Source organism: Psittacula echo (genome assembly GCF_963264785.1).
Source record: "Psittacula echo genome assembly, chromosome: 4".
NCBI lineage: Eukaryota > Metazoa > Chordata > Aves > Psittaciformes > Psittacidae > Psittacula > Psittacula echo.
The window spans coordinates 116511363-116538624 of record NC_137738.1 but is presented as its reverse complement, the minus strand read 5'-3'; the positions used below and the strand labels follow the sequence as shown (position 1 = coordinate 116538624).

Here is a 27262-nt window from a genome sequence, read left to right as displayed (position 1 = left end):
GACGTTGCTTTTCATAAAGCTAAGGGTATTATTTTTAACAGAATTGTGTTAAAATGATTGTTGGTATTTCTAAAACAAAGCCAATAATAGCCAAGCTTTCCGTGCTCAATGTATTTCTCAGTTTACAGGATGAAGAATGGCAAAAATGATGCATATTTTGGAAGCAGAGCCTAATCTGCTTTTGTAGGAGCACAAGAGGGTTTGCACATCGATTGCTCATTTGAGTACACAAAAGAAGAGGATTTTCTAAGAAAAGGTAATTGCAGCACACAGCCATGAAGAAATCTGCAATGCAGATAATCAGGACTGGAGTAATGAGGGTAATGAGGCACTGTATGCAGATCCTGAGAGCAGATCAGATGCTAATTCAGCAACACGGATTGAAACCGCAACTGAACAACTCCTACACACGTGGAGTTTTCTTCCCCCGAAAGGATTAGGAGGAAGAAAATCCCTTTCCTTTGGTGGAGTGGGAATCAAGTTTAGACAAGGCTTTGATAGGGAATCTGACCAGGCCTGGAAGCCAAGAGCTTTACCTGCTGAAGGAGAAGGTCCAGCTTTGGTTCCAGCCTAATGGTGAGCTCTTGGGCTCAGCTGAACCCACTAAGCCTTGCTTTACACAGGTGTGTAAGGCCAGTGGAGCAACCCTGACAGCCCAGCTTATGGGACTCACTGCCCATGAGTGCACTTGTTTGTACTCAAATTATCCCAGTGGGGACACCAAAGTGGTGCCTGATTCCAGCAGAAATTCAGGTCTTCTATTTCAGAGTGATTTGCCTTTGGGTGCCCCAAGTTTTAGGTGCCTCAGGTTTTATGTCTGTGTACACCCAGCAACACCACTGCCCAACCCCACCTTTCTCTTTGTAAGGAAATAGTAATTTCCTTAGGACCAAACACTACTGGAGCACTGAATCTTTTTTGTGTGCAAGCTTTATTTTGCTTATTGAGTAGGTCACAGGCAGTATTTTCTCTGCCTCTCTGCTCACTCATTAACACCACAAAGAAAAACCAATTCACTGAGAGCAGCATCCCATCCAAGGAAATGGAAGCATGGCACAGGTATTACCAAGCATCTTGTAAGTATGGTATATGGTAAGAGCTAATCTCATCATCAAGGGGAGTGTTTCAGCAGTAATGCGGCTTATTTTCTATTCATATAGATTGATGTTAGCCTTCTAACTAGCTTGGGAAAACAGAGCAAATATACAGAAGCTTTCTAACTAAGGGATAACTAAACGTAGTAAACAGAAAATACTTTAGAGAGGAATCAGAGGAGAAGTGGTGCAGCATAAAAGATCTGCTGTCACCCAACCATCATCCATGTGGCATAGTTTCTTCTGCCACTGCCTTTTGATGGCTCTGATCCCCCACAGGCAGCAGTGTGGATGTCCATCACCAGCCAGGCTGGTTCAGCTCTCTAACAAGTTACTCACAGGTCGTATCCCTTGGTTTCACACACCTGGCTGACCATGCACAGCTCTTTCATGCCAGCCCCAAGAGATGGCAGGGGAAACTTTGGGCACTCACCCTCCCATCGCTTGTGAGAAGGATGGAGTCGCTTTTGATGTCGCGGTGGATGACGCCTTGGTTGTGCAGGTAGGACAGGGCTCTCAGGACAGACAGGCAGACCGTGGCTATCTGCTCCTCATTCATCCTGGAATGGCAAGGTGGAAAAATGAGCTGAGTGTTAAGGAAGACAGTGGGAAGGTGGAGCTGGCGGGAACAGGCATAAGGGCCCCTTCACAGCCAGCCAGATCTTTCAGGCAGTGGCTTTGTGGGGTGATCCTTTGGTCCTGTTTCTGTCCAAAAAGGGGAGATGAGAGGTGAGGAACAGCTCTGCAGCAAGGTGTGGGTAAGTCTCCCTGCAACACTAGAAAAGCACAGAATACTACAGAATGCAGCCTGTTACAGTGAGCCTGCTTCCTCTGGGAAATAATGGAAATGCCTTATTTACAGGAAACTCACTGCTTGCCAAGGAGGGAAAATCACTGCTAGGATGGGAACAGGCATGGAGTAAATATGAGAAAAAACACTCTTAATTGTGCAGGCAAAACATCAGGCCTGTGGTGTAGCTCTCTGAGAGCACTTCTTTGCTTTTATGCCTCCTATAAAAGCATTCAGGGTATTTCAGCAGAAGAATGAACAGCAAGAGTCCTCATTTCTGTGTATGGGTGCAAAACCCTATCCTGGAAGAAGCCGTGTGCCACAGCATGATGGTGATGGCTGGGATGGATTGTGCACCCCAGTACCACTGCCCCATCTCTGGATCACAGAATCATGGAATCAGTGAGGTTGGGAAAAACCTTTAAGCTCATCAAGTCCAACCATTCCCCCAGCACTGCCAAGGCCACCACTAACCCATGGCACTGAGGGCCTCGTCTACACAGTGTGTGAACACTTGCAGGGATGGTGACTCCAGCCCTGCCCTGGGCAGCCTGTTCCAATGCCTGACCACCCTTTGGGGAAGGAATTGTTCCTAATATCCAATCTAAACCTCCCCTTGGAACAGCTGGATGTCTCCAGCAGAAAAGAAGAGTGTGTGCCATTTGCAGTATTTCAGCAAAATCTTTGAGGGAAGGTCACGCAATGTGAAAAAAAGCCCAGAAGATTAAGGAAAGAGTGTATCTGAGTTAAAAAAGAGATGACAGCTCTTAAGAAGTGGTGTCCTGGGAACATCTGTTTGCGGTTAAACTCCTGTCACAAGTATCTAAGATAGGGCTTTGAATGTTTCAGGGAGCAGGAGCTAACAAATGACTTGCAATATTGTGATTTATTTCAGCACATCAGCTAAGGCAACGCTAAAAAATAAACCTCCATGTTAGAGCTCTGCTTTTGCTAGGATCTAAAGGCATCATTAAGCTATGAGAGAAGGCAGGTTTTCTAATGTACTATTCCTTGCTTTTCTCCTCTCTCCCCACAATATTCTCCCACTGGTTTGGTATGGAAATCTTTTTTCTTCAAGAGGAAGAAATGAAACAAAGAATTCCTCTTTCCCATCTCACTTTATCCTACGTAGTAGGAAAAGATGAGTGAAGAGCAGATGTAAAGTGGGCTGCAGAATCTAATGTCTCCACTCAGAAAAGGAAGGACGGTTCCAGACAGTATAGCTTTTGTGCTGGCAAATCACTTTCTTTAAAGGTATGCTATTAACTGAAATATGGGAATGAGCTCTACCATAAGCACAAATATTTGGACAAAACCCCACTTTTCCTATTATGTTTTAGGCTTGGTTTGCTGTTAGCATTTCTGACAGTGTGGTTACGGTATGGTGAGACATCACCCTTAGAACTGACGTAGTTATGACAGAAAACCAACACCACAGACCTCCAAACGGGCTCAGGAAGATTTTTTTTTGCCATTTTAGGAAGTAATAATGGATGTAAGTTGTGTTGCTGCTAAATTACCTCCTGAAGAGAAAGTAAATCCCCATCCACCAGCAAGCCCTGTCAGGTATTTCTTTCCTTTCTATTTAATAAATGCTGGTACTGACAGGAATTCATCTGCACTGGCTGATTTATGCTGGTAAAGTGAGCGTAACACAGGATGTGTATAACATATATGTAAGAAGAAGGCTGCTCTAAGAAGGCAGCAGTTGTGTGAAGACCTCATAGCAGCCTTCCAGTATCTGAAGGGGGCCCACAGTGATGCTGGAGAGAGATTCTTCATCAGGGACTGTGGTGACAGGACAAGGGGTGATGGGTTCAAACTTAAACAGGGGAGACTTAGGTTGGATATAAGGAAGAAATTCTTTACTGTGAGGGTGCTGAGGCACTGGCAAAGGGTGCCCAGAGAAGCTGTGGCTGCCCCATCCCTGGCAGTGTTCAAAGCCAGGTTGGATGGGGCCTGGAGCAACCTGCTCTAGTGGAAGGAGTGGGTTGGAACTGGATGATCTTAAGGTCCTTTCCAACTCAAAACATTCTATGATTCCAAATACACACACATGCATATATAGCTATACACATATTTACATATGTGTATTTATGTACACGTATTTCTCAAACATGTATATTGTATGTACTTTTATGTTTGTATATATGCATTGTGTATGTATATACAAAAATAACATATACATGTATGAGACCACATATATAGAGCCAGGAGGTACCCAGCTTCCCTCACCAGGAGGTGAGCCTGGAGGGCACAATCTGCAGGCATCCACGAAGGAAACCACAGGATCTCTCTCCTGCCTGGCTCCTGCTGTGGGCTTTACCCTACCCAACCCACCTCGTGTGAGTCACTATGTCTGTCAAAGCGCCGCCCTCCAGAAACTCCATGACAACCCACAGCTCATCGCCAACAAGGTAACTGTTGTACATGTCAACCACGTTCTCATGATGGTAATCTCTCATGATTACAACCTGTGAGGAAGAAAGAGAAGCTATGTGAGTTGCTACAAGCATGATCTGACACTTGTTCTGACCTTCTTTTTCACTGTGCTTTCCTCTTTGTGCTTAGTAAAGGTGCTGCTATGAATCACATCCTCCTTAATCCTTGTGCCAACGCATAAACAAAATCAATGTATTTACATAAAACTAACAGCCATTGTAAATGCATTAGGAAGAATCTTCAGTTGGTGCAGTGTGCGCAGTAGATAACTGGGGTGTTCTTTTCAGACTGCAGGGACAGGACTGTTTATTTCACTGTTTTTTATTGCCAGTTCCTTTCAATACAACAGATATGTTTTACCTGATCAATTGTTCAACCCATCAAAGTCATCTTCATCGTGAATCAACCAGTACACGGCACAGAATATCAACAGAAAGCTGGTAATACATTCTTAAGATGCTCAAATCCCACATCTAAAAGGGACTGTACAAAACCAGAACCACAGTAATGGCAGCCCAGCCAAGGCGGTGACCATGACCATGTTGTACTGAGGGGTGTCAGAAAGGTGATCAGCAGAGAGAACACCAGCCAGGGAAGGCTTCATTACAGGCAGAGGAATTTCAGATGACACGAGTGACTGGAGCGTGTCAGGGAAGCAGCCTGGTCCTGCACAGCATGTAGGACCTGCTTCAAGATGTTACTGTTCAAGAGATGCTTGGTTACAGCTACCTCAAGGCAATCCAGAGCAGTCTTCCAGCAAAGGCAAAGCCAAGCCAAAATACCCAGAACAGTCATGGACTGTGTGAAGAACTGCCTGAAGTTTGTTAAAAACCAATATTTTTATTAGAAATTGCTAAGTTTTCAAGGGTTTTAAGGAAAACTCTGTCCTGTGCTGAAGGAAGGAAGATCCTCTTATAGCTGAAATACAGGAAACAAATGATAGAATCAAAAGGTCAGTTGTTACAAGAGGTTTCCCTAGGGCCCCGCAGTGGTTTTGGTGTTGATCAGCATATTCAGAAGTGGTCCCAAAAAGGGAGCAGAGAACGCACACCATTAGCTTCCTTAAGGAGTAAGCAGTAAAAAAAAGGAAATTCTTTGAGTTGCAGAAGGACCTCTCAGCATCAAAAAACTGGATGAAAAAACAGCCCCTGAAAAACAGCTTTTTAAGTTTAAAATCACATACATGGGGAAAACAATCTTCCATAAGCAGCTAGGGGCACTGAACTGGCTGCAACCACCCAGGGAAGGAGATGTGGGAATTAACACAGATGGTTCCATGAAAAAGGGGCTGTCAGCTCTTTGCTTAGGAACCATCAAGAAAGCAAAGGGACTGCTAATGGTTAGGAGAGGAAGGAAACAAAAAGCATGTATAGGCCAGTATACAGTGCACAGGCTTCTTGAGTAGCCTGGTTAGTTCAGATCTTCCATCTTGGAGGAATATATCAGCAAAAGGTGAGGAAAAGGCAGCACCTGATAAGATGTGTGAATCAGCCGACAGATTCCTTAGCTGTTTCCTGTGACCTCCCACCGCATTATGGTTTAAAGCCAGGAGGAGATGTAGCTCATTTAAAACTGGTCTGGTTCTACAGTATTTACACAGCACAGATGTGAGGCTCACCACCTTTGTTAGAAAGGTACTAACTTGACTCTTGAGGTTGCCATTTGGCCCACATCTCCTGTTGAACCTACAAAACCCACCCCAGCACCCAGAACAATGCACCTCATTGAAGAGCAGCTCCCTCCTCTGCTGTTTCCTGAGATCCATCTTCTTCACAGCGACCTGCTTCCCTGTGTGCTTCTCAGTGGCGATGCAGACGATGCCCGTGGAGCCCTCCCCGATCTTGATGAAGTTGTCCAGGTACTCCCGAGGGTCGCCGGGGCTGACCACGAGCTGCAGGGCAGCTCTGAACTGTTCATGGGACACCCTGGAGGGCTGCTGGTCTGAGGAGGATCCCCAGCTGGGTGGAGGATAAGCACTTGATGTGATACTTGGGGAGCTGGGGTAGGAGGCGGTGGAAATATAGGGAGAGCCGGGCTGGAGAGGTGGCTGGTGATAGTGGGATGCTTTGTGGTAGACCAGAGGGTACTGGTAGCTGCTGCTTGAATAGCTGACTTTGCTCTGACTTTGAGGTAGCTTTACTGGGCCCCTGGGGTAGGTGTCTGATCCAGAGAGGGTTGGGCTAACGACAAGCTGCGCTCGATCATAATCCACCTGCAATGCAAAAGCAGACAAGTGAACACAGGTGAAACACACATCTGCTTGTTGTCCATCTCAGTTCATTTTCGGCACTCCCGAAGGTCCTCAGTGGTGTTGGCACATGTACCTGTTCTCAGCATGACACTGCTGCCCTGTATCTGAAAAGAGACTTTTAGACCACTGGGCTGCTGTGTTTCCATCAGCACTAAAATGAGGCCAGGGAAAACCTCAAGATCTTTGGTGCATCTCAGTTCCATTCTTCTGCCCAGGTACCTGTTTGTAGATACAATAATCTTTGTTTAATGAAAGAGTAAGCTCCAAAAGTGCATTTGCTCCATTTCTGCAGTGCCCTGCAGGCTCCCTGGGCCATTTCATCCAAGGATTCAACCCTTTCACAACCAGCAGCCTTCTGGCAAATTCCAGTCTCACAGAATCATAGAATGGTTTGGGTTGGAAGGGACCTTAAGATCACTCAGTTCCAACCCCTGCCACAGGCAGGGACACCTTCCACTAGAGCAGGTTGCTCCAAGCCCCTGTGTCCAACCTGGCCTTGAACACTGCCAGGGATGGGGCAGCCACAGCTTCTCTGGGCACCCTGTGCCAGCGCCTCAGCACCCTCATAGGGACAACTTTTGCCTAATGTCTAGTCTAAATCTACCCTTTTGTTACCTCCAGAAGCTGTACGACATGGGGCAGTCTTGTATGAACATGTACCTTCCTCGCAGTCTCCAAACAGCACCCAACAGAAGCAAGCATTAAAGGGACAGGGAGATCAATTTGTGTCCTTCTTTTCCAATACCAGTTCCTGCATTTTGACTCTCAGCCCTGATCCTCTCCTTATGCTTTTCTCCAGCAATTCAGGGATGACCCAACCTCTTCTTTCAGAAGGACTGGTACCCTGAAACCCCCCGTCATCTCCTGCCTTGCCCTGCTACCGGCTGCTGCCTGAGTGACTGCATGCATGAGTATGATGAGGAGCCTAATTCAATTTGCCATTCCTTAAATCACTTTCCACAGTGACACACTACTTAACTGCAGTGTCACAAAACCACTAATTTTCAGCCAAAATCAGAGACAATCGCAGAGGAAATTATCCCAATGGGAGGCCTTTTTAATTTGTAGGTTCCTTTCTTCCTTTTTATTTTCCAAGCTTTTCTAAGCCTCTTAGACTGAAAGAAAATGAATAGTTCACATTCACAGATGTAAGTTTGCTTCTCTCCAAATCAGAAAACAAGAGAATAAAACAGGATGTAAGACCAAAAACCCCATCCAAAACCAAAACACATTTCTTTTCCCCCTGGAAAAGAGCATCTCCCCATTTGTAATACAACATGTGACTTCTGCCGATGAGTGGAGCATCTCAGGGCAGGGGGTGGTTTGACACAGGCTCATGATGTAGCACAATTACAAATAATTATGGCAACGAGTTCATTTAATCAATCAATTTCGGTGGTGGAGCACAGGGGTGGGCAGAGCAGCAAACTCTACACAGCTCACGGCTGCCACTATTGCTGCTGGCCGCCGGCCAGGAGTCCCTGATCCATGTTAGTTAAACGCACATTAATCTGAATTTGGCAGTGTAATCAAGGACCCAAGTGAACTGTGAAATTGAATTCTGCGGTGGAACATCATTTGACCATTTTGTGCTAAGACTGCAGAAAAAAAGAGAACAAAAATCTGCCGCAGCATCAATTTATCACTGTAGGCTGCTGCACAGCGAGGAGGAGTTTCGAGCTGGAGTCGCCTCCGAGGGCAGCATTATTCCTACCTCATGCATGAGCCAGGCATGCCTGTCTCTTCATTCCACATGAGGCTTAGCAGGGAAAAGGGAATGCCTCTCCAGAGGGGCTGCTCAGAGATTTCCCTTGGAGACGGGAAGCTGGAGTCTGCTTCCGTCTGAGATTCGCACGCTGACAGCTACCAGCCATGTGGAGTATCCTGCGAGCACGTACCAGTGTTGTACAGCCACTTCCTAGGATGCTGGCTTTGTTTAAGCAAAACATCCATGATTACAGCCATAATTCCACTTAGGCAGGGGTAGCCGTAAAATAGAAAAGAGTCAGAGACATAATGAATTTCATGAAGGACATTACATCTGCCAAGCTAATTAACATGGGAAAGTGCTCAGATGGTTTGGTGGAGGGAGGGGAGCTCAATCTAGCCCTGTCCTATATATCTGTGCACGTAGGGACACATAAATTATTGCTTTGGCTGTAAACTCACCATTTTCTTTTAACTACTGAGATGGGGAAAGCCTTGTCTAGAAATTCAAGCTGGATTAATCCACACCAATGAATTATTTGAGTTTTCACCCATGCTTTATATCTCTGAGCCTAACGCACTGGCAAAAGTGGATTCTGCAGTGAAACTTTAAAGTGAAAATTCAGGGGTTTGGTGTGCTTGCTAAGAACTGCCGGGGTTAGCACTGCTGTGCAATGTAAGCCTATTCACATCCTTAACCCCCTGAAGTCCTACAAACAAATCAGGAGCTGTACTAAGTAAACCATCTGAACCTCTCCTCTGAGGCTGTGTCCTGGCGCAGTGCTTCACATCACAGCAAAATCGAACACACTTTATCCTACTGTTAATTCTGTTTCTGCTACCGAATGCAGTTACCTACTGAAAGGGAATTCTTTACATCCTACGAAGGAAAGAAGAAACCAGCCCTGTGCTCATTCAAGATCAGGTCAAAGGAGCAGCTGAACCTCTGACATGACATCCATCATGGTGCCGCAGGTGCAAGGCAATACCCTGCTGCTGCTGGCTGCTGCGTTAGCAGCCGGGTCATTTTGTTGTTAAAAAGTGGATGTAACACCACGTTTAAACTCATTTTGGTTTTCACTGTGATGACAGCGATGCCTGTTTTGTTCTGCATGTGGAGGAAACACAACTGCTTGTTCTCAAGGGGTACCTTCTCTTCAAGGCAGCCTTTCAACCACGCGTGTGTCCCTGTGGACTCTGCAGTGGGACTGCAGCAGAAACAGCAGGCATAGCCCTGCAGACACAGCAAATACTCTCTACAGGAGTGCAAGCCTCTTGGTGACATGGGCTCACCCTTCAGTAAACATAAAACAGATTTCTGTTTGATGAGGTTTCAGTTTGCCCAATTAAAATATGTTGAAGGGATGGTCTGTAAATCACATGGAGATTGCAAACAGAATGGCTACTCTGGAGTGTTTCACTAGTGGAAATCTCCAAGACTCTCTGTTCCACGCATTCATGGGAATCGATTGGCATGTGAATGAGAAAACAGGGAAAACAGGAGAGGATTTCTGATAGTAAAGGCTTGGCTCTGCCTTCAGCAGGCTGGAAGTGCTCTCCTGGCTCAAAGTGTCTGCAGAACACACACAGTGCCTGCTGTGTGACAGAAGCACAAGGTAGTGAAGGAGAGAGCAGAAATCACAGCCCCTTGGATGAGGGACAGGACAGTGTCATGGAATGCTGTTACTGAAAAACGACAGCGAAAGGAGCTTTGAAATAATAGGAGTCGGTGCAAAAAGTTAAGAGGGCTGCCTGTGATGAAGGGGAGGGTAACAAGAAACAAGGGGTACAGAGTGTCCAAAAAAAAGCAGATCTGGTGGGATGAGTTTGAAATGGTGTGAGGATGTTGAGTTCTCTCTCTGTCATGAGGGTAATGTAGCAGATGCTGTGACTCCGTGTAAGCATTACCGGAGTTAGCCTGAAGGAATAGGAGAGCAGGTGGGTAACATGGGGTGGGATTGGAGGGAACCAAATCTGAGACTCCGGCTTCCTGCCCCTCCATGGTCTCACTGCACAGCAGTGGCCAAGCCCGGCACAGTGGAAGTCTTCTGATGTAAAACCTCTGAAATCACTGACAATGAAACAGAGCATACATCTGATTTATCTGACATCTCTCACCTGCTAATACCACTGGAGTCCGCTCTTCACAGCTACAAGCCAAATTGAACATCTTTGTTAAACGCATTCTGAAGCCACGCATTTGTGCCTGCAGACTTTTTCACTGCTTACTTTTTCCTTCCTTTTAATTATACTTTAGAGCCAATCTCACCTGTAAAATATCTGATCTGAGACCTGACCCTCATTTAGTAAGCCCATTTGATGAACCATTATCTTACTAATGCCTCCTTGTAAAGAAGATTCTTCAGCAATCATCCAAGACAAGAAACCGCTATTCGCTTCCAGGAGCTGTGGATGGATTTGGGAATTGAAACTGCTGCATTTAACAGTGAATCATCAAGTTTCAGTACACCAAGGCTGTGGGAGTGTTTTTGATGCTCTCAGGAGAGGAACAGCTCGCAGTGAATCTTGCACGGAGGCATCTTCTTGTTTTTTATGGAAGTTGTTAGTGCCTTTTAATGGGATATTTTTCTAAGTGTTTGGAGTGCTTTGAGTCCTGTAAAATACACCTCTGTCTTCTGCCCTGCTGAATGCTGTAAAGCTGGCAGGACCAGGCACAAGAGAGTCCATGAATTACTGTGTTAGTCCTCTTTTCTAAACTCTGACAAAATGATTGCTCTCAATGAAGGAAACGGCCCACCCCAGGCTTTTTGCACGACTTCCAGAATCCATATTTAATGCCACACTCTGGCGCACACTTACCTATGCACATGTATCCTTCCCACCACTCCCTGAGCTCAGGAAAGGCACAAAGAGACCTGGTAGCTTTCCTACTCCCTCCATGATTTACCCTCGACCTCCAACGCCTAGCTCCGTGCTTTAATGCGATGTGCAATAAAAATGCACCGCCCTCCCTTTACCACGGGGCACTGATGATAACTGCACCCCAGGATCACTAAAGCAGCCAAAGCCTGAGCAAGGCATATGGCTATCGTGGACTTGCAGAGACCTGGGACTTCTTCTGGGTCTGCAGCTGGACAGGACCACGTTCTAAGTGCACAGAGCCAGTAAGAAAATATACCATTCACGTCATCATCAAACAGCAGAGTGGATCTCACACCTAACAAGCTACCTACTTTAGCCCCTTTGTAAGTCACAGCAACCCAACACTGTTTCAGCCCCGCAAAAATGAGCTATGATCTTGGTGCCCGTTGCTAGGGGAACTCAATGATGTTCAATGCAATCTACACTGAAGAAAAACATCCCTTGCAGAGTATTAGAAGTTTAAGCAGGTCATCATTGTAGCTATGTGACTAGATGTGTAGGAAAAGCGTTATTCTCTGAACAAATAGTTACAGCAAACTGTTGCAAGTAGGGCAGGGCAGTTTGTGTGGGTAATACGTGACTTAGAAAAGGCAGAGCAGGCCATAGATTTGTGCAGAGGAGCTGCTTGCAGATATCATGGTTGAAATGGTTTCATGCACCTTAACCCTTTTTTTTTAACTACATCTAAAATGTGTTGGGTGAGAGAAGCTCCTCTGATTTAATTTCACTGCTTAAAAACAAAGCTGCAGCTTGCAGCCCAGAAAGCCAACTGTATCCTGGGCTGCATCAAAAGGAGTGTGACCAGCAGGTCGAAGGAGGTGATCCTGCCCCTCTACTCTGCTCTCGTGAGACCTCACTTGGAGCATTGCGTGCAGTTCTGGTGTCCTCAACATAAAAAGGACATGGAACTGTTGGAACAAGTCCAGAGGAGGCCACGAGGATGATCAGGGGACTGGAGCACCTCCCGTATGAAGATAGGCTGAGAAAGTTGGGGCTGTTCAACCTGGAGAAGAGAAGGCTGCGTGGAGACCTCAGAGCAGCCTTCTAGTATCTGAAGGGGGCCTACAAGGATGCTGGGGATGGACTCTTCATTAGGCACTGTAGTGACAGGACAAGGGGTAACGGGTTCAAACTTAAACAGGGGAAGTTTAGATTGGATCTAAGGAAGAAATTCTTTACTGTGAGGGTGGTGAGGCACTGGAATGGGTTGCCCGGGGAGGTTGTGAATGCTCCATCCCTGGCGGTGTTCAAGGCCAGGTTGGACAGAGCCTTGGGTGACATGGTTTAGTGTGGGGTGTCCCTGCTCATGGCAGGGGGGTTGGAACTGGATGATCTTGAGGTCCTTTCCAACCCTAACTATTCTATGATTCTAAAGCAGAGAGGGGTAAACCCCTACTGTCATTAGCAGCAAAGGGTGAATAAACCTTGCAATATAAATATAGCATAAAGACAATGTAAGTATTAAAACACAGAGGTTTTGGCCTTGCACAGTAACAACTGAAACACAAAAGTATCTGATATACAAACCAAAGCAGCTTCTCAGCTCCCGATGAGATCTGCACAGGCGTCCAAACTCCTAATGCTGTAAAAACTGCCAAAGAAGTTAGGATTATTGGGAATCCCAAGCAGAACCCCCAGAAGCTGGGGATGTCACTTTACCTTGGGGATGCCTGCTGCGGTTTCGGACAAGCGGGGATAGGTGTAGGAGCTGTAGGAATGTCCTTGCTGGTGTGCTTTAAAGGCGCTTGCTCCATAGGGCATGGCGGGCTCCTGCAGACCAGAGCCTGATCTGGACCTCTGCCTCATCGTTGGCTGAGGGCTCGCTGGGTCCACGTAGGATGACTTTGGTCTCTTGTCGTAGTCATCCTTGCCCAGGCCATGTCCCCAGTCACTGTCGCTGTACTCCAGCCTCTCCTTGGGGCACTCGCTCTGCACCGACGCTCGGGATGGGGTGTAAGGAAAGGGATCTCTATAGTCCAGGGAGGATCCGCTGGGGATCCGCTGATACTCCAGCTTTAGGCCGCCATATTCCAGTGGTTTGGGCTTTGTCTCCAGGTGTGCATGGTAATCTGGGAGGAACCTAGAGAGGTCTGACTGCAGGGGTGTCACTTCTGAGTAATAGACATCCCGGGAAGTCACCTTCATCATGTGCCCGTTCTGCTTGGCGGCATAGCTCCCTTTGTAGTACCTGTCTAGCTCTTCCCCGTAAACAGTCTTGTCTCGATACCTTTCCACGACATAGTCTGTAGTAGTGTCTGACTCACTGGAGTACTGGGAATACGTGATGTAACCATTTTCCTCCTGGTGTCTCGGCACATGGTTTGCGTTTCCTTGGTGGTGGGTGGGAGGACTTTCCTTCCGCAGGGAATTGGATCGTGTCACTGAGATGTTGTCAAACTCTTCCAGCAGGCCGTTGATTGAAGTATCCTTTCGAGGCTTATTCCCTCGAACAATAGTCTGGGAATGAAAAATTGCTTTGATTAAATACTGATTTTCCATTCATAGCTGACCAAGAAAACCAGCGAAAAGGAAGTCTGAGATTCCCCCCAAAATACCCATACGGATGTGTCATGTTCTTCAGTCCCATACCTTAGAATAATCCATTGCTAGAAAAGAGTATCTCAGTAAATACTTACAACAGGACATGCAGAAAGGAATAAACAGCGAGAGTTTAAATTCGGTGTACATCATAAGCTGAGATTTGGCATGCAACCCCAAGACGCTCTAAAAGAAGCCCAGTTTAAGAGGTGGGTGTTCAGCAGCCAACAGCAGAGATGTTTAAAAACACTACTTCTTGTTATCTGTTATCATTCAGTTGCCTACATCAAGCCAAACTGGTGGGCTCAATCTGTCAGGGTATGGATAAAGCTAAAAGAAAATCATTCAGTGGTCACTTCTACATGTTATCTTTACAAACTGTTGGAATGAAAAGCAGCATGCAGGCGAGTAGGCACTGGGTTTGGTTGATTTTTGCAAAAGACTATGTTCATGTAGCAGAATTACCACTGGGGATTGCTTCTTAGGTAACTTGGCATAAGACACTTGGGAAAGAGGGGAAAATAACTTAACTACATCTCCTTCTTACAATAGACAGCTTCCAGCAAACCTCAGTGAACAACCATGGCTTTGGGACATCCGCATTACAGATGCCATGCGGTGGCAGTGCTGGTGTCCTTGTTTGCATCCTAATATTGCAAAGTCCTCTACAGATCCCCCAGCCATGGATGACAAGCACTGCAGATAGGAAGTTGTTCCTATTGAATGCCCACAACCCCCTGCCCACCCCTACTCCTTTCTGTCCAAAACACTGGTGCTCCAGGCAGGATGGGATGCAAGCAGGGCTTGGTTACAGCTCCCCTTCAAGAAAGACTATTTTTAGCTAGTACCATTGGAAGGCTGTAACATGTGGTTGCATCCATTTTTCAGCAGTTGACTCCCACTGAGCACCGCTTCACATTTATAAACACCTCTGAAGAATGAGATGTACAGATTAAGGGCCAGAGTCATCAATCAGTGCAGCTCTACTGAAAACACATTTACTCTGCTGATTCACTTCGGCTAAATATCTACAGCTGTATCTTACTTGATGAGTTTTTAAACAAAGTCACTGTGGTCAGCCCAAGGAGATGTCATTGAATCACAGACTGGTTTGAGCTGGAAAGGACCTTAAGATCATCCAGGTCAAACCCCCCCTGCCATGGGCAGGGATGCCTCACACTAGACCACGTTGCCTCTGTAAGCAGCAGCCTCCCTATGTTGCTTGCCAGCTGTGGTATATTAGATGCCAGCCATGGTCTATCAGATGCTGACTGTGGCCTATCACACACCAACCGTGGCATATTGGATGCTGTCTGTGAAGTCCAGCCTGGCCACTGGCCCTACATTGTAACACCAACAAAGGAGTTGCTCTGTCCTCCTCTGCTGCTCAACTCTTGATGGAAAGCACGGCTCAAACGTTGTCAAAATATGCATTTCGTCACTAACATTAATTTACTTCCCTGCTATTTAGCAAAAAGCAGCCGAGAAAAACCAGGCTACAAGCAAAGCAGTCCTGACCTCATACTGATCCCTGCTCTGATTTATGTCCATAATTGCTTGCCTAGTTTGCTATTTTGAAGCTAGTGATACTGAAACAATTGGACAGCAAAAATAAGGGACAGCAAATAGATCGCTCCTTTCGCCCACGAAGCCATTCAGCGAGACAAGAGGAATTGGTTTCATTCGGCTGCAGCCTTCTTGGCAGCATGACTGCACGATCATTCATATTTAATTATCACATAATAAACCAGCAATGTTTGACAATGAAATGCTTATAATTGAAAACAAGATTGAAATACCCAACTGCCACCCTGCTTCCCCTGAGCAAATGCATGCACAGGAGTAAAACACCAATTCAATACTCTCTGTGGGACTGGCCTTCACAAAGGAGAGGTTTCATGCAGCAGCCTCCGTTGTGCCTGCACAAAAAGACTTCAGAGCCAGAGGGAGCCCATGGGAGCAGAGCAGCCTCTGGATACGGGAAAGAGTTTTCCCTCTGCTCCTCCAAGCAGATGCTCTCTAGAAGGAGGATTTTCAGGTATCAGAAGAATGGAGTTGAGGGTTTATGTGTTAGGGAATTCACTGATGACAAACCCCTGCAGCTTAGGGATTTTCTGCAGCCAGGTGCATGCTTGGGATTAGGATGATTTAAAAAACCTATTAACAGTAAAATGCTGTTGTAAGAAACACTGATTTTCCAAAAAAAGCATTTGCCACCAAAGCCCCAAGTCTGATGATGCAGCCTGGGTTAGTGCTGGAACCTCAGTGCTGCCTCATCCCCACTGGTGAAATTAAGGGATTAAGAACTAAAATCCTTCCCTTTTCTCCCAGCACTTTGAGGACGACCACTGGCAACCACTGACTTGCAAGGCTGTAATTCCCATTTGCTTCAGGCTCCTCTCTATGAGTAAATTAAAAGGGCCAGTGCAAAGGGAGGATAAAAGTTACCTATTCCAGAGCCATGTTTCCTACAGAATAGTCAGTGGTTTAGTACTGACAATTATCAATACTATCAGTTATGGTAATAATTTATTATTAACAACAAAAACAGTATTTGTATTTACTTTGGCTTCTTTTTAAGTGCTTCCCTTATACGAAAGGACCGGGTGAGATGCCTCTTTGGCTGAGAGGAAAGCCTATACAAGCTTGATTTTTCCCAAGGAAGCATTTAGTGTTATTCCTATTATTATTATTCCTATTAGTGTTATTCCTATTAAAAGATCACTAGTGTCCACAGAGCAGATAATCTGGGAAGTGTTCCACTGACAGTCCATGAAATATGCTATATTGTCAGGTATTTTTCTATCTGAATAGAACCTAAGATGTTTATACACAAATCTGGAATACAGTGGGTGCCTTCCTTGTGGGCAGAACAATTTACTAGGCTTAAAAACCAAATTAATATCCCAAAGTAGGTATCATTCTATAATAGTGAGAGTAATTGCTCTGTATAAGGATGCCCACAGAGCATCAAAAATTAAATGATAAAATCAAAGATGATGTTATGAAGGATGAAACACATTGAACCATGTTAACCTGTCCTGAAGTCATTTACTACAGAGAAAATGTGTGCTGGGGCCCCACCAGCACCCACAGCTTTCCTGGGAAGCACAGTATTGGCAGAAAGAAGCCAAAGATTGAGAACTGCCATAACCATGGCCCACATTCCCAAACCTGAAAGCCTGCATCAGGGCCAGCAGGTTCAAAGGTGGAAGGAATGAATTGTTGATACTAGGGTCTCGGTTTGGGAATGCAGACTTCAGTTACTGCACCACCAGGCTATATGCTGCATTGGTGAGCAGAAGTAAAACCTGGGACTGAAATACAACAGCAGGAATTACAGGAGATGGGAAACTGTAGCTCTAACTTAAGCAAACAAAAACCTGAAAAGAAAATGCAACAGAAATAGGCTACATCGGAAGTGACATAAACACAGTTATTCTGGTAGTTTGTTTCATAGGAGCTAGACTAAGGTTTGTGATTTTAAAGGCTTTATAAACTGAAAAGAATAATGTCTTTCGGAGCCTGGAGAAGAGAAGGCTGCGTGGAGACCTCAGAGCAGCCTTCCAGTATCTGAAGGGGGCCTACAAGGATGCTGGGGATGGACTCTTCATTAGGCACTGTAGTGACAGGACAAGGGGTAACGGGTTCAAACTTAAACAGGGGAAGTTTAGATTGGATCTAAGGAAGAAATTCTTTACTGTGAGGGTGGTGAGGCACTGGAATGGGTTGCCCCGGGAGGTTGTGAATGCTCCATCCCTGGCGGTGTTCAAGGCCAGGTTGGACAGAGCCTTGGGTGGCATGGTTTAGTGTGAGGTGTCCCTGCCCATGGCAGGGGGTTGGAACTGGATGATCTTAAGGTCCTTTCCAACTCAAACTATTCTATGATTCTATAAGGAGGGAATTCTATTTTTATATATATACTGTATCTATTTATACAGATTTTTTTACTGATTTTTTAATGACCTACTGGTCTCCAAATGTTTAAACTTGAGGAATTTTCATAGTTGCTGCAGGTGAAGCAGCTAAAAGCAAAACATTATTCACAAAGGCTGATGGGTTAAGCTTAAGGAGGTTCTTGTTTCTGACTCCTGAGACCAAGTAATGGAAACCTGCACCACATCCCAGCACACACGAACAACATGGTCCTACCGCTCCACCAAGATGCAGCTTTCACTGGGTTCACCACAGACAGATGGGATTTGCCACAGTCGATACCCCATGTTTATGAAAGGGTGTTTCTCAGTGCGGTGTGCAGTTTAGGAGGGATCAATGTTAGAACAGATGAAGGATGCAGGGAATTTTACGCTGCCATTACCATCATACATTAAAATCAACGGGGCACAATCTCTGTGCATTAAAGAAGAGTACTCTGAAGCTGTAGCTCTCATTTCCATTGCTCTCTGGACACGTCTGGTGTTTGCTCTGGAGCCCAGTGACAGTAGACATCCTTCACGGCATTTCTGCAGTGGTCTGTCCTCCGGTGATAAGCTATAATGGATCTGTCTGTAAGAAATGCTGTCTTGCCTTGTTTCCAAAAGGAGATGAAAAACAGCTTCTGCGCTCAAATGCTGTATTAACCTTGACAATAATGAAGTGGGTAATTAACTGTTTTGCCCTAATATGACCTTGCATTTATTGTCTTTAGAACTACTATACTTCACACACTCGTTAAGAATATATCATCCTTTGTCCTCTCTGAGCTGTGCTTTCAGAAGTCAATGAGGATTCTAAATCTCAGTGATGTGCAGGATGAAAAAAAAAGGGTTTTATAAGAAATATCACCCTTATAAACAGCCAATTGAAACTGATTTTGTTTCTAGCTCGCTTCTTCCCTCATCTGCAGTATACAGAAACTAAAAGCACAGCCTATGCATACCTGAAAATCAATTTTTTCTCAAGAAAAGGTGGATAAAGCACAGCAGGTGAAAGTGATCTAAGTGTAAGTGATGGATGTGTTGGTAATTTATCTTCTTATGTTGCAAGACCTTCAAAGTACATGAAGCTGAGCTCATGACACCACATTTTACTCCTCAGCATAAGCAAATGTGAACAGAACTACCTTGGGGAGAAAATCTGATCCTTGTCATCATGTCAGAAGGAAAACTCTGGCTTCCCCTGTAAATAACAGAGTCTTACAGCTGCTGCCAAGGGTGTAAAAGGTGTCAGGGGTCTGCATTTGATCTGTTCTCACCTGACAAGAGGCTGTGAGATCTCAGACCAAGCACAGTCCTTAGAGGACCTCAAAGTAGCTGGAGACCCTCAAAACCCCTGCAGATGCCCACATGTACAGGAAAACCCTGCAGCCAAGGGCCAGCACAAAGTGTTCCTTCCCCTTGTTTGTGAGGCTAAATCTGAAGTCTGAGCTGCCATCTTGAGGGCTGACACAAGGACCAGGCTGAAAGGGAAAGATGGGAGATGAGAGACAAGGACCTGCCCATGGTCTCAAATGGATGACTTAGATGAAGGAGAAAAAGCCCCAGCAGCTGAAAGCCCATCAACTGGGAAGCTCAGCTGGGATGCAGGATGGCTGTTTCCAAGCAAGTGTGCCCACTGTTTCATCTAAGGTTTTTCTTCACTGAATATTCACTTGAGGACAAGTTCAGAGTCGCCTTTCCAAATGATGGCATCAGAGCCATCCTTGTGATCCTACTGTGCTCCAGTGAATGCTTCATTGCACCCAAATAGGTGCAATTAATGAGAAAGGACTAACAAACATTTCCGTATCTCCATCCCTTCTTTCCTCCACCTCATGATGGCATCATGGCACATTGTACTTCTCACACTCATGGTAGATGCACCCAACCAGTGCTTCATTGCCATCTGCAGATGAGCTTGTGCATCAACCTTGGACATTAGGTAAAAGACCATGTTTAAAAGAAAATGCATGAGTCCTGTCTATATTTTTGGGACAAAAGGAGCTTGGAGACAGAATTAAGGATTGGGACTGTGCTGAAGTCACATCCCTCTCCTAGAACACTGCCAGGGATGGGGCAGCCACGGCTTCTCTGGGCACCCTGGGACAGTGCCTCAGCACCCTCACAGGGAAGAACTTCTTCCTTATATCTAACCTGAATCTCCCCTGTTTCTGTTTGAACCCATCACCTCTTGTCCTGTCACTACAGTCCCTGATGAAGAGCCCCTCTCCAGCATCTTTGTAGGCCCCCTTCAGATCCTGGAAGGCTGCTCTGAGGTCTCCACGCAGCCTTCTCTTCTCCAGGCTGAACAGCCCCAACTTTCTCAGACTGTAAAGATAATAATACTTCTATAAATAATATAAAACATTCATCTAAGTGGGAAGTTCAGGGTGCTGGGGCCGTCCAGCAGTACCCTGGAAACATGTCTTTTGCAAGAGGAACTCATCGGATATGTGGTGAGAAAGGGTGCCGGATGGAAAGAGATGCCATTTATCACTCTGCACTCTCCAGTAGCGTCCTATGGGATCTGCTCCAGTTTCGATCTGACTACAAAATGGCTATTACTCAGAGTTAGTCACAAGGAATATACAACAGACAGGAAAGTATGTCAGAACATTTCTTCCTGAAGCCTGTAATTTAGAGCTTGGTTTACGCCTGGAAGCCTCAGAGTTTATATAATTTCTGTTATTAATTCCTGCCCAATGCCATACATTCTTATTCTCCCATAGAAATAATTAATAATAAAACCATTAATTGTTTCTGGCATTGCACAGTTTCCTCCTCAGGGAAGGAGTTCTGCAAATTCCACCAGTGTTGGACACCTCAGTTGAGTGAGGAGGTCTGGGTCTCTGCTCCCTGGACCAAACATGCACTTTAACCATACGGTCACCCAGCAAAACGAGGAACATGAAACCATGCCATCTGCCCCCTCTCTTGAAGTATCTGAGCACATGAGCCATGATCCTATCTTATGAATTTCTCTAATCCTGTCCTGGGTTCAGCAGTAGCAGTCATTTTTCTCCTTCTTAGTAGCCGGTGCAGCACTGTGGTTTTGATTTTCAGCCTGGGAACAGCACTGATAACACTGATGTTTTTAGTTGTTGCTAAGTAATGTTTAGTCTGACCAAGGACTTTGTGAGTCTCATGCTCTGCCAGGGAGGAGGGGAAGCCGGGAAGAAGCAGAGACAGGACACCTGACCCAAACTAGCCAAAGAGGTATTCCATACCACAGCACGTCATGCCCAGGATGTAGAACTGGGGGCAGTTATCCAGAAAGGCGAGATCACTGCTCAGTTGGGCTGGGTATCGGCTGGCGGGTGGTGAGCAGTTGTATTCTCTTCCCTTGTTATTTCCCTTATCATTATTATTATTGGTGGTAGCAGCAGTGGTTTGTGTTATACCTTAGTTACTGGACTGCTCTTATCTCAACCCGTGGGAGTTACATTCTTTGGATTATCCTCCCCATCCCTCCAGGAGCTGGGGGGAAAGGGGGGGGAGTGAGACAGAGACTGCGTGGTCTGATTTATGGCTGGGTTTAAACCATGACAAATCCCTCTCTGGGAGATGCAGAAATTCCTGTCTGGGACAGCTCTTAGAACCGTTCCCACTCACAGGAGAAAAGAAATATAAATGCTCCCCCTCCCCAGGTAAAACCCAGCCAAGTCCACCTCTGTGATTTTGCTACATGGGAGGGCATAAGCTCCCAGACATGAGCCCAGGGGTGCTGCAGGATGTGCCGTGACTGGGATGTGCTCATCACCAAAGCTGACTCAAACATCACTGGATATGAAAAAGCAGGTTTTGCTCTGTCCACCCACTACCCTTTGACAAGTTTTTCACCTCCTGACAGATGCTAACAGCAGCAGAGCATACAGTTTCTGTTCAGTGTTATGACAGAAGAGGCGACTGATACTCGCACCAACACCTCACTACAGGTAACGCTGTGCTTTCCAAGGGGAGAAGGTCACTGCAGGTAACATCAGTTCAGAAATGCCTCCCTCAGAGAGGCTGTTTTACCTTTTCTATATGAAGTCTCCGAACCATTCTCCTTTCCTTAGTATCAGACTAGAGATGCTGAGCCCAGGGAACATAATGCTGGGCTATCTATCTGATGGCTCTATTACTCCAGGACTGTGCCCTCATCTCTTTACTTAATTCAATAGAGTAAAAGAATAAATAATTTTCACAACTTCTCCTTTGGAGAAAGGATGGGTCCCAGAGGCTCCTTCCTATTAATCCACCTGTACAAAAGTATCTCCCTCTTGCTTCTGCAAGTGTTACCTGACAAAATGATGCAGCTGCCTTGACTTTACTGTTTTCTTGGGGCTTGTCCATAGAGGCTGGACTAACCAGGTCAGATGAGCTGCTGTCGTCAGGTTCCTGCTGATGCCAACCAGCTACACTGAGACCTCTGAAACATGCCTGTCTACATTGCAGCCACATTTCTGAGTGCACTGCTGCACAGCAAAGTCACTGAAGAGCAGAGAGCTCAGCTTGGTAACCTTCAGCTTTCATCTAATGTACATCCAACACTGTCACGTTCATTAACTCAGTAACTGCCAACAGCACAGGATGGGAATGAAGCTGGGAGAACATTGGCATGGCCACACATTAACTATTGAAAGATGCAGCTGATGATCATAGAATGGTTTGGGTTGGAAAGGACCTTAAAGCTCATCCAGTTCCAACCCCTGACACAGGCAGGGACACCTTCCACTAGAGCAGGTTGCTCCAAGCCCCTGTGTCCAACCTGGCCTTGAACACTGCCAGGGATGGGGCAGCCACAGCTTCTCTGGGCACCCTGTTCCATGATGATGATGATCTACACTGATGATGTAGAAATGAAAAACATGTATTACTCCATGGATCAAAATACAGGTACAGCTAAAGGTTTGGGAGAGGTGTAATGTGCTTAACAGGAACACACTGCCAGCTGTTTAAAATTCTTCAAAAGCCAAATAATGGAAAACTATAAAAAAAGACTAACTAAAACAGCACTGTGTAATTTGTCACCCTCACAGCAGTTTTAAGTTAGTTGCCATACCAACAAGAGCAACGTTTCATTATAATCACATTCACCAGCAATTCTTTTGTCATTTTAAAATACAGTAACTTTAACAAAACATTTAATTTAAGAATTCCACTGAAATACCCATATTCTTGTAACTTCTCCTTCTTGTCTTTTTTAAATACATGAACACGGTTGTTAGGTGTCATCTGAAATGCTATTAGACAATATTAAATGTCAAAAATAATCATTCTAGGTCTGCTCAAAATAGGAGGTATGTGCAGTTTTGTGTGCAATATGTGTACACAGACCTCTCAGACACACAACAATGAGAGTGAAATGTGACAAAGAAGTTCTAGTTTGAGTGAGAAGGTTAGTGTAAGTACTGTTGATGAGCTATACAAGCACTTCACAGGGAGAGGGATGGAGAAAACTCAGACCCATGGAATTTCTATTTCATAGGACTTAGGACACCTCAAATTGTCTTTTCTCGCAAGATGGAATGAAAAAGCAAAACGTTCCACAAGATGAAATTCCTCAAAACCACTAATTGCTGTTAACTGCACTCTTAATACTGCTGGATTTTCTTAAGGCTGACGGCAATCGTTGCAGCATAACAATGCACAAAGTAGACCTGCTAAGCCAAAAAGCTGTATCAAGCCACACCAAAGACACTACTTTTTGGCCACATTCCAGATAAAATCTGTCCATCAATGTCAAACTTTCTTATTTTGTCAAATTCACATTTTCTGGCAGGGAAAGAAGCTTGACTGACTTGGAAAGCCTGTGGCCAGCCCTGTTGATGAACACCAGCAGGACCAGGTATCTTATTCTCATGTCACCTGCCAGTGTCTCTGTGCTAGAGGAATCTTCTTTGTATTTTCCAAGGGAGCTAAGAAACACAACTCTTAGTTCTGTAACATCAAGACAGGAGCCGACTGGAAACTCGTGACACATCACAGCTCCAGGACCAACGTTTGCTGCAGGCAGGGCTGTGTGTCACTTGAACAGGTTTATTGTCCAAATAAAAATGGCAGAATTAAGGGCAGTTAATATAAAGCAATGAAGCCGCAGTGTCTCTAACTGATACCTCAGAAATCTGGGCTTGGGAAGTGGTTTGTGCCTAGATTACTGCGCTACGGGCGAGACATGGGAATAGCACCTTAAGTACTACATACAGCTCTTCATCCTCGGCCATGACGCAGATGCAGGGAACAGGAGATGAAGCAAGGGGTGGTGGCCATCCTGGTGCCTCTTTCAGTTCTGGCATCACCCCTTTCTAAGTGAAATACATTGCAAAAATGCACTTTAAATGAGGTGTGAACTGACTCTGCTGCCCATTGCCTTGAACTCACTCACATCAGCAGAGGAACAGCAGGGTGGTGAGATAACAGCGGACCCAAAGGGGCTTGGGACAAACCTGAAGTGGTTGTAGAGTGTTCTGAAGTCCAAGACAATCGTCATCAACCTTAATCTTGTATCAGCCCGTTGTCCATCAGCTAATATTTGCAGCCTAGACTGCTATTTTCCCAGGTTTTTATGTGGAGGAGGTGTGAGGAAAACAAAACCCACTTTTCTCTACAAAAGCCTAAGAAACTGCAAGAATTAAACAAACACTCAACCACCTCCTCCCAAATACTTCAGCTCTGATAACCCACCTCTACAGTTCACATGTGTCTCTAACGCTGAGGAGCCAGCCGACACTGCTTCTATGGCAGTCAGTATTATATATCTGCATGTGATTAGCACTGGGAACTGGTGGCACCCAACATTGTGTGAGTCTTTCCAGGGCTGAAGACACATTAAGAAGTCTTTATACTTGCAAATTTTATTCTAGGGGCCAGCAAGGCGTTGCTGTGGGATTTTCATGGGGAGAGGAGCCTCAAAGTAGTGTGGGTGGTATAAAAGAGTGCCCCATCATTTCAGTCGTGCACACCATGCTCACCACCAACCTCACTACCATTTATTGTAATGACCACAGCAACACAAGGGTACTGTCACTGTGGAGAATGCAGTCTGCTCTCAACCAACACCACCAATTCAAAGAGCCTGCAGACAGGGACAGTCCGTAATCCTTCAAGTCGCATCACAGCATAAATCGTCTTTGTAGCTCAGATGACACTTCCCTGGATGACGTTCCCCTCGTGCCCCCAACATGCCCATTAACAAATGCAAGGTTGATGGAACATTAACCCAATTAATGATCCCAGTGCTTTTCTCTCAGTGAAAGATCTCTGGCTGAGGTTTGACTGAGCTTTCTGAAATACCTAAGTAAATTCCAATGTGATAAAATCTTACGCTAGGGAAGTAACTGCCTTCATCTGACAGCTCTGGCAGTGGGGCACCTGCTTAGGAGGGCAGGGGCTCTTGGGTCGCTCCACTGTGGTCACAGTCATCTCCCTACTTTTAATTAAAATGAAGATTTTGACAGTGTGATAATTTAGAAGGAACCGTTTAAACTGTATTACCTTTTGCAGTGCTTTACCACAGTGAAAGAGGCTTTCTATACGGCAGATGCTTGAAGATAAAGTCAACATTCCTGTTTCAGTGTACAGAGGCCAGCTCCAGGATCTCCCTGTGCTCTGCCAGCCGTGGTGCTGGGTTGTGAATTACCTTCCCCACTTCATAAATCACCAGGCGGAGGCAGGGAGCGGAAGGAGATGTTGATGAGTGCCTCAGTCCCAAGCGCTGTTCTCTGCAGATCGATAGTATTATGGGCTCCTTCATCTTCTCCTGAAAGCTCACTCTTTGTATTAGCAAAATAAAAACACTACATAATTTCATGTGCATAGTGAATTGCAGTTATTCTTTCTTCCAAGGAAGAATATTAGTCTTCCTTTTCAAAGATAGCTATTAAATGGCAAGTGTGGCAACAGGAATGCCCTAAGTACGTGGTACTAACTCTCACTGAGCGATTCTCACCTGCACACATGGACATTGAGCAAAGAGTGCTCCTGAGCAGAAATCTAACCATTAGGTCACATTTACAAGGCAGGTGACAGCAAGGACAGGAGACGCTTACTGAGCTGACGGTTTAATCACCCACTCTTGGAAACAAGAAGTGCAAATCAAACACCTTCTCGATGAGGATAAACCAGAAGACTTCAGAGGGTGCTCTCTCCACAGCAGAGCTCACAGGGGCGATGCTCAGCACAGCACCACAATACCTCATTTATGAGAAACATTGGAGGGTAATCTCGATTTGATTCGATTTGCTGGGCTGCGCCGCCGCCAAGTGCACTCTGTCCCCAGCGGCAGATTGGGCCTGACACGCTTAATAAATGAATCTGCCTGACAAAGTGCTGCTCCCTCTCCTTCCTCCAGCCCCCCAGACAGCACGGGAAGTCGGGAAGAAGGGGAAGGGCCATCCTGATAACAGAGAAATGGGGCTGGTCCCCCTGACCCAGGGTGTGGGATGGGAGTCAGACCCAATGTCCCACCCCACAGTGTTTTCCCAGGGTGCTGCATATAAGCCAGTGTGTTTAACCAGTTTTTTATGCCTATATATCCAATGATGCTGGCAAATACTACTTCATATGGAAGCTTAAGCCTTAGCAGTGAGGATCTTCACTTGTGCTGTGCTTGATGGGAATTACAAAATGCAAACTAGGACACAGATAGCAGCTACTGCTTTGTTCTACAGAAATGTAAAATCCACAATCCCTTGCTTTTCTTTTAACTGTGTGATCCTGGTAACTAACTAAAGCTTGCTGGATCTGATCCTGGCAACTAAAAAGCAGAAATGCTCATCCTAAATACTCCTATTCACTCTTCTCTCTCCAAAGACCTGTATCTTTTTTTTCCTGGCCCACACAGTTCATCCCACAGACAACAGAAAAGGCATTTAAAAGTATCTGCAGGCGATGCAGTGTTGTTCCCCATGTACTTGTCTCATGTAATTGGATCCTGCGTGAAGGGGAAGACAAGAAAGGGTGAGCAGCAATGCACTTTCAAATCCTAGAGAGCCACCAAAGCCCAGATCTAATCACGACGGAGCAGGAGATAGAAGAAACACATTTACTCCTGGAGCTTTGGCTCCACAGGTAAGTGAGCTGCTTGGCAACACTATTTCCCCCTGATCCTACTACTCTTTTGAGCTAAACTCTGCTGGGATCGAATAAATTTGGTTGTTTGGTTATAGTACGGAATGTAACTTAATGGGACTATAACCAGAATAGTTTCTGTTTTGGACTACAACGGACCACATCAAGTTCATTAGCAGACAAATATATCACGCAGAATGTGTGGTTACTGAATGATTATTGCCATTGCATGTTAAATGGAAATGGAAGTAGCAAACACTGCCCTAGTGCTGATGCAGAGTGCAAATACTGCGTGACCAATTTTGCATGGAAATCCCCTCCACAGACCTGTTCTGAAGTGGGCTAAAATCTCTGCCTTGAACAAATGCCACTGGGATGCCCAAGCAGATTTCTCATTGCTTCTGCTGTCTGGGTCTGCTTTTGACACGCAGGGACATGAACTTCCAGAGATTTCTTGCTGCCACCTAGTGTTACCCATCGACAGAGTGAGAAGAGATTCCTAACATCATAGAATCATAGAATAGTTAGGGTTGAAAAGGACCTTAAGATCATCTAGCTCCAACTCCCCCGCCAGGGGCAGGGACACTTC

At 45.5% G+C, this 27262-nt stretch overlaps 1 protein-coding gene across 1 annotated transcript in view; it reads right to left on the bottom strand.

Moving 5' to 3' along the window:
* PAK5 (p21 (RAC1) activated kinase 5) overlaps nucleotides 1–27262 on the bottom strand; it is a gene marked incomplete at its 3' end in the record, with an annotated part of 52027 nt that overhangs the window by 4568 nt on the left and 20197 nt on the right. Inside the window, exons 3-6 of the mRNA XM_080616674.1 lie at nucleotides 12827–13624; nucleotides 6047–6538; nucleotides 4225–4358; nucleotides 1528–1654 (exon numbers count right to left, since the gene is read on the bottom strand). Coding sequence (XP_080472800.1) covers nucleotides 1528–1654; nucleotides 4225–4358; nucleotides 6047–6538; nucleotides 12827–13624 — 1551 coding nt within the window. The remainder of the gene's footprint in view (nucleotides 1–1527; nucleotides 1655–4224; nucleotides 4359–6046; nucleotides 6539–12826; nucleotides 13625–27262) is intronic.